Source organism: Mesitornis unicolor, unplaced genomic scaffold (genome assembly GCF_000695765.1).
Source record: "Mesitornis unicolor isolate BGI_N332 unplaced genomic scaffold, ASM69576v1 scaffold34695, whole genome shotgun sequence".
Taxonomy (NCBI): domain Eukaryota; kingdom Metazoa; phylum Chordata; class Aves; order Mesitornithiformes; family Mesitornithidae; genus Mesitornis; species Mesitornis unicolor.
The window spans coordinates 6,286-13,984 of record NW_010185406.1 but is presented as its reverse complement, the minus strand read 5'-3'; the positions used below and the strand labels follow the sequence as shown (position 1 = coordinate 13,984).

The 7,699-nt window shown below is 57.8% G+C and overlaps 1 protein-coding gene across 1 annotated transcript in view; it reads left to right on the top strand.

Moving 5' to 3' along the window:
• Positions 1-7,699, top strand: part of LOC104540919 (plexin-A1-like) — a gene marked incomplete at its 3' end in the record, with an annotated part of 20,613 nt that overhangs the window by 8,101 nt on the left and 4,813 nt on the right. The window contains exons 3-7 of the mRNA XM_010184839.1: positions 4,435-4,531; positions 4,626-4,816; positions 6,526-6,677; positions 7,007-7,127; positions 7,270-7,406. Coding sequence (XP_010183141.1) covers positions 4,435-4,531; positions 4,626-4,816; positions 6,526-6,677; positions 7,007-7,127; positions 7,270-7,406 — 698 coding nt within the window. The remainder of the gene's footprint in view (positions 1-4,434; positions 4,532-4,625; positions 4,817-6,525; positions 6,678-7,006; positions 7,128-7,269; positions 7,407-7,699) is intronic.

The following is a 7,699-nucleotide window of genomic DNA, read 5'->3' as shown; positions in this document are numbered from 1 at the left end:
AATGTATAAATAGGAAGAACCCCTGATCTCCTTTCCACGAGCATTTGAGTTTGTTGTCTCAGCACTTTAAATTAAGCCTCATGCCTCAATTACTTCCCTTCCCTTTTAACCACAGCTTCGTGTGGTGAGGAGCAGCTGCGTCACCTCTCTGGCTCCCTTTTGACTCCTTCCTCATGGCAGCCCCCCTTGCCCACACGTTTCAGGCCCTCTCGGGTCAGAATGTTCATGCAGGAGCATCTTATTCCCGTGACAAAGTGATACGGGTGCAGAGCAATTTGGGCTGGCGAGGTGGTACCCGGCATGGATGCTGAGGCCGGGGTGCTGGGAAGGCAGGCAAGACTTGGTCCGTTTACCTTTTCCAGGTATTTTTCTATTGCGGTGGAACTCGGATGTTGCCCTGACATATTCTCAGGGTCTCACTTTTACACCCTGCCATATTTCGGGCAGGAGGAAGCCGGCTGGAGAAGCTCGCGTGTGACGGGGGAGGAAAGGAGGAGATTTATGTGCAAAGAGCAAAAGGAGATGCAGACTGAGAGGCCAAGCGTTGCCGTCAAGTTGTGCTGTTGCGGGGATGACGGCATTTTACTAGGCCGAGGGTGTATTTATAGAGGAACATAAATCATACCCACATGCCCTGTGCTGGGCGCCGCACACCTCCAGTATATGTATCTCTAATTAACCAGCCATGGAGAGGGAGCGGGGCTGGAGCCCACAACCCCAGCACCGTTCGCCAGCAAAGCCGCGCTCTCCGTCCTCGCGGTGCCTACATTTATCTTTCCTGCAGCAGTGTTTAAAGTGAAAAGGGAGTATCAGGAGAGTTTGATAGGATCCAATTAAATTCCAGCAGATAAAATAATGATGAATTGCAGTTGAGCCCTGGCGAGACGCGATGTACATTACTGCCGTCCCCGTAGCGCGGGGAAGGAGTTGAGGTCATCAACTACAGAAAAATAGGACACAGCTGCAGCCCGAGAGCTCCTCCAGAAATGCAGCCCAGGGGAGTGGTGCTTGTGAGAGGGAGGCAGGCTGCAAGGGAAATTTGGATGTGTGGGCAGAGGAGCAGCCCCTCCACTGCCTTCCTTGGGGCTGGTGAGCATCCCCCGCACGGGGATGGGGCGGGCGTGAGAGTCAGAGATGTGAGGAGCACGTGAGGATGTCGGCTGTTACTTGGGAAGGTGCCTGAGATCGGTTTTGGGTGAAGAGTCTTGAGAAAGGTTTAGCGTGGAGTCCTCTTGCCTGCACCACATCCCTGCAGAAGGAGACCGTGCTGGGAATGGCCATACCCAGGTTGGTGGGGCTGGTACATCCTCCGTTAGCCGTTCCACACTTGCCTTTGTGGGCTCTTCCAAAGTGGGATGGGAAGGATGGCCGGGTTGGGTATGGAGCCAAGCTTCTCACATCTCTTTTTCTGACTCACTCCATGACACCTTTTCTCCCATCTCCTTCTGTGGACCGTGCTGCATGAAGGCGCTCCTCTTTCGGGCGCCGTTGGTTTGCTTGTGTTTCCCATAAATTGGTCTCGCTGCATCTGCCGTGCCACATCATCCTGGGGCACAACCAGGGGGTCCTGGGTGCCTTTGTAAAGCGAGAGGTGGTCTGGTAGCAGGGAGATGGGGTGATGAGAGTAGGGCATCCCCCTGCCCACACCCGCCCTGGCCTCCTCGCCCCTCCTGTGCCTCATCCCAGCTCCCCGCCAGCCACAGCGATTGATTAACTGAGACGTTAATAACAGTTAAGCGTTCGATGGATGTTTAGCGCTGTGTTGGCTGGAAGCAGGGAGGAGCCAGCCTGATGGGACCTGCTGGCTGGCTGTGGGATTTTATCTGGATCCCATGGGATGGGGGGACTTGTAAGCATCCCCCTGCCTGATCCCTACCAGCTGTGGGGCCTTTGGGGCTGCTTGGCTGCTGCAACCTGGATGCTGTGCCTGTGGGCGGAGAGGGCACCTTCCCGCCCCTGCTGCGGCCAAAGCGGCTCTAAGGAGGCCTTGTGAAAACTTCCTCCAAAATAAGAGGTGCTTTGGACATTAGAGAGGGAGCTGATGGATCTCGGCATCCCAGGAGCCTGAACCCTGAGCCCCTGCACCCCCAGCTCTTGCCTGCACACAGCCAAGGCACTGCTCCAGCTCTGACATCCTATAGGGACCAGTAATGACATCCTACAGGGACCACTAACAGCATCCAAGCTGCGGGCAGGTGAGGGGCTGCTGATGGACGTGCAGTTGTTGAGGACACGTTTTTCATCGATATTCGTGTTCCTGTGGTGATCCCATGCCACGAATGCCAGCTGGGGCGACAAGTCCTGCTCCTGCCTCCCTCTTCCATTCGCACAGTCCCGCGCTCCTCGCCTTCTGCTCCAGCTCTGTGAGAACTCGGCATCTTCAGCACAATGCCCTTTCCCAGAGGGACACCATCTCTTGTGCAATGCCCTTTTGCTGTCTTAGGGCTGGTGCATGAAGAGTTAATGCTCTCCCTCCCTCTCCCCCTATTCTTCTTCCTCCACCCCACCTCCCAGAAGAACTAATTTTCAAAAGCAGCCGGGGCAGAGAGATGCAAATAAGTGTTTTGGACAGCTGCAGGCTGGATGCCTTCCCGAGATGCCAGGGCCCCAAATGAGACATGTCAGAGTACAAATTGAAAATGCCAATTTCACTTACGCTGCCACGTGGCTTCGTCACAGCTAAATCCTGCTCTGGTGCAGCCGCTGCCCTCCCCAGCTCGGGCTGCCAGGACACGGGCTCTGCTCGCTGCTGTGGGTCTGCCCAGCTCCTCATCGTGGTCCCGGCAGGGATGTCCTCAGGTGGGTGTAGGATAGAGGAAGGTGCACAGATCTGGACTCCCAGCCCAGTGTTGGCTGCGTCTTCCCAGGCCTGGTGATGGAGATGTTGCTGGGAGGCTGTGGTTGTGGATGGTGCGTGGTGGAGATGTGGCTGGAGGTCCTCTGAGCAAACACCATGAGAGGTGCTGTGTCCGAGAGGCTGCATGGGAGATGGTGAGGCTCTTCCAGGAGAGGAGAGATGGTGGAGAAGCTGTTGGGCACTCAAGAAAGGGTTGAATGATCTTGAAGGTCCCTTCCAACCCAAACCATTCAGTGAGTTTGCAGTTGGCTGTCTCGTGCCTTCCAGCTGCTGTGTCCGGTTGATGAGCAGCAGCCTTCCTGCCCTGTGTTTGGGTGGGGTGGCCCCTGGGTGCCCAAATCTGTGGAGGTGTAACACAGGACCAGGCTTAACCTCTCATTGACACCTTGTGGGATTGAAGGGTCAAGGGAGGGGTGCGTTGATGTCTCATATTGGCCCCATTTTGGTGCCATGTCTGATGCTGGATTGCAGCTGGCGATGCTGGGAGAGGCTGGACATGGGAAGGACCAGCAGTGAGGCCAGAAGAACCCAAGCGTCTCTTGCTTTCCACAGCCACCTGAGTGTCCTGACTTCTCTCCTGGGCCATGTCTGGGCCTCTCATGGAGAGGGTGAAGCAGAGCAGACTCGCCAGGATGGTCCCCAGCACCAAATGTGCTGTGTGGGGCAGCAGCTGGGGCGGTGCTGGAGGAGGTGCTGGGGCCACCTCCTCCGGGTACGGTACCAGGGCTGCCAAAGGTGACGCTGGGGCCGGCTGGAGGTGGTGGCAGGGGCTGGAGGTGGTGGCAGGGCCGGGCGAGCCGCTGCCAGCGTGTCCACCGCTCCCTAACGAACTCCAGCAACCCATGAATCATTCATTTAATCTCTCCTGACACGCCTGTCATTTTCTCGGGCGAGGAGCGGGGAATCTCTTGCCGAAGGAGGTCATTAGCTGTCAGGGACGGTTCCGACTGCCTTCCTGCCTCCGTATCGATTAAACCTCTCCGCCTGTGTGCAGGGGCTGTGCAGGGAATACTGATGTGGCGGCTGGGGCTTGGGTGTTGAGGCAGGGGAGAGATGTTTGGGAGGGGAGGAGACGCTGGCCAGGCTGCAGGAAGCAATGGACGTGGTTGTGTCTGGACAGCAGTGGGTCCTGGCACCTGAGTTTGGGATCTCGTGAAGGAACCATGAGTCTCAGTGATGATCCCAAATATCCAGCCAAGCATCGCTGGAGTGGGGAGGGCTGGGGTGCCTGGTGAGGAGAGGTACATGTGTGCATCTGTTTCCTTCCCTCTCAGCAGCAGGAGGTTCAGACCTCTGGGTTAATGGGGTTTGGGTTTCTTTAGAAGCCCTCTGTTTTGCTTGTTTATCTCTTGTTGCCTGTCTGGTTGTACCGGTTTGCATGTGCTGTGTCCAATGCTCCGACCAGTGGCTGTTAGACCCGTCTGCTCCTAACCAGGGTGTCCAAACCAGAGCCCCATCCCTCTCCTCTGGGTTAATGGGAGCCATCCACATACTGGGGTCACACTCCTCTCCATGCTCCTGGCTGGGGCATTTCACTTCCAGAGTTAATGTGTTGTGCCTCCTGTCCCCTTTTGCAGTATTTCTACGAAGGGAACGACATCAGTGACCTGCCGGTCAACCTGTCCGTGGTCTGGAACGGGAACTTCGTCATCGACAACCCCCAGAACATCCAGGGTGAGTGAGGGATGGAGCATGGGGTGGGAGAGCAGCCCAGTGCCTGCAGGCCTGGGGGGCTGTGCTGACCCCCACGCTTCTCCTGTCCTTGCAGCCCACCTGTACAAGTGCTCGGCGCTGCGGGAGAGCTGCGGGCTGTGCCTGAAGGCCGACCCGCGCTTCGAGTGCGGCTGGTGCGTGGCGGAACGGCGCTGCTCGCTGCGGCAGCACTGCCTGGCCTATGAGAGCAGCTGGATGCACGCCTCCAGCGGCAACAGCCGCTGCACCGACCCCAAGATCACCAAGGTACGCGGGGACGGGCGGGCAGCGATGTCCCGAGGTTGGGAGATGGAAGGTGGGGATGGGGCCAGTGGTACCTCGCAGCAGCCACATCTACCCAGAGTTTAGGACTGAGTGTCTCTTGCCACTGTTTTCATTTCCAAGGCTGAAATCCTCTCTGCCACACCCATGCACTGGGCTTTCTGGCCCATCTCTGAGATTCCTACAGGAGGATCTCGGGAAAGCTGCGGCTCCAGGTTGTTCCTCCTCATGTCACCATGCTTGCTGGGGCCAGTAGTTCGTCATCATCCCCCTTCCCTGACAACTTCTATCGCCTTCGCTTAATAAGATTGTGTATATTGATGGTCACACTCCTGCCGGGCCAGGCTCCAAGTGCACAAGGAGGGACGAGTGGATATTTCTGCTGGATCCCTTGTTTACCCACACCTGGCTGGTGTTAATTACCAGAGTCTTAGCGAAGGATCTGATCTGTTTGGCTTTGTGTTTTATCTGATGGAAGCTGGAAATAAGTCTTTTCCCTTCGCTGCTTGTGTCTCGCAGGATCCTGGTGCTGCTGTGTGGCACCACGGGGAGAGAGGGAGGCACTCCCAAAAGGAAAGGGTGTCCTACAGGGATTTCTCCTGCCACACACCTTGTTTAGCTGTGACCTCCCCATACTGGGCAGCCGCTGGTGTCATTTCATTCCCAGGCTCGTTTCTCCCCAAACGCGTGGCCCTTGTCAGCTTTATCATGGAGTAGGAGTTGAACACGCTGGAGCGGCTTTTAACACTCATTTAGAAACACCAAACAAGCAGCCACTTCTGCCAGCCGCCCCAGTGGAGCTTGGTTTCGGGGGAAGACTCACACATGCTTGGTCGTGGCATTAGCATGGCTGAAGCGTGAGACCGTCCAGGCGCTGGGCTTGGTGCTGGCAGGGATCCCCCTTAGCACCAGGAGCAAGAGCAGAGGCGGGCATCACCTGCGACAACAGTCACTTTTCCTCAGCCAGGTTGTACTGGGTACCAGCCCCGTCCCCTGTCCCAGCCAGGGCACACAGCTCTGCCATTCATCCCAGTTAGAGCTGCAGGTGTGCGCTGGGCCCCGGGGGCTGGTGAGCACTGTGGTGTAAAACTGCCTGTGGTTGCTTGGTACCTCTGTGTTCATCCCTCATCCCACCGCTGCCTGTCAGGCCACACCTGCCCAATTTTTTGGGCATCATCCTGGTAAATGAGGTGTGATACTGGGGTGAGGTCACCTCCCTTCCCAGCTGACCTTGGCACTGGGTTTGCTGGTGGAGAAGAGCCCTTCCACCTGATGTGCACAGAGACCTGGTGGAGATGCTTTCTCCTTTGAAAGCATCTTGGATGCAGGGAGCTCATCCCTGGATACATGGGACCTGGCCAAAAACCAGGCAGATCCATGTACTTTCTCGCCAGCACTGTGGAAGCTGTGGCTGATGCTGCCCCATCTCCTTCCCGTCTGTGTCCTTGTCACCTGCAAGGCATCTCCATCTCCTCTGCTCAGACACATCTGGCACCTCGTGGCTTGTTCCTGGGGGAATTTGTGGACGTGGCTGTTATTTGAGGAGGTCTTTCCCACTCTGCGTGCTCCTTACAGACGTGCTGGCATTTATCGTAACCCATCTGTTCTCACCACTCACGGGGGAGTAACACACATCCTGCAGCTGCAGCCTGTGTCCCCATGTCCCCCAGCTGACAGGCCATGCTCTCTCCTAGCTGTCACCAGAGACCGGCCCCAGGCAAGGAGGGACCCGTCTGACCATCACCGGAGAGAACCTGGGCCTGAAGTTTGATGATGTTCGCTGGGGCGTTCGGGTCGGCAAAGTGATGTGCATCCCCATCGAGAGCGAGTACATCAGCGCTGAGCAGTGAGTGCCCGGCGAGGGGTGGGCACCTCGGTACATGGGCTTCAGGGTGCTCAAACACTGCCCATGGCATGGGGCTGACTGGGCTAAACTGGGAGAGAAGTACTTGCTGGTTGTGGTCGCTCTGGGAGGAGCCCAGAGACTTTGAGGAAGCTCCCACTGGGGCTGGCAGTGCCACCAGCCACCACCTTGGTTTCTCATGAATGCTGCTGATAGCGGGGACCTTTTCTTGGTGCCAGATCTGCCCCTTTCTGAAGCTGATCCATCCCCACCGTGACATAGGGAGCGTCTCGGTGCTGTGGCACTGAGGGCTCCTTCCCTGCATCCCTTAGGATCGTGTGTGAAATCGGAGATGCCAGCCTGGGCAAGGTGCACGAGGCGCGGGTGGAGGTGTGCATCCGCGACTGCTCGCCCAGCTACCGTGCCACGTCCCCCAAGAGCTTCACCTTCGTGGTAAGCCCCGTGCTGGGGACAGGGCTGCTCCCGGCTGGTTTGGGATATCCCATGGGTCCGTCTGCGTCCCCTCCACCTGCTTGGGGATGCGGGTTTTGGTCCTCAACCTGTCTGACTCCAGGGATGCTCTTTTCCTTGGCAGACGCCCACTTTCTCCCGCGTGGTCCCAGCCCGGGGCCCCCTCTCTGGTGGCACCTGGATCGCCATCGAGGGCAGCCACCTCAACGCCGGCAGCAACGTCTCCGTGACCATCGGGGGACGGCCATGCACTTTCTCGTGGTAAGGGGTGCAGAGGATGTCAGAGGATGGATGACAGGCACCACCGGGGGCAATGGGACCCCCAGATAGAGCAGTGGCCAGGAGCCTCCAGCCCGGGGCCCCCTCTCTGGTGGCACCTGGATCGCCATCGAGGGCAGCCACCTCAACGCCGGCAGCAACGTCTCCGTGACCATCGGGGGACGGCCATGCACTTTCTCGTGGTAAGGGGTGCAGAGGATGTCAGAGGATGGATGACAGGCACCACCGGGGGCAATGGGACCCCCAGATAGAGCAGTGGCCAGGAGCCTGTGCTG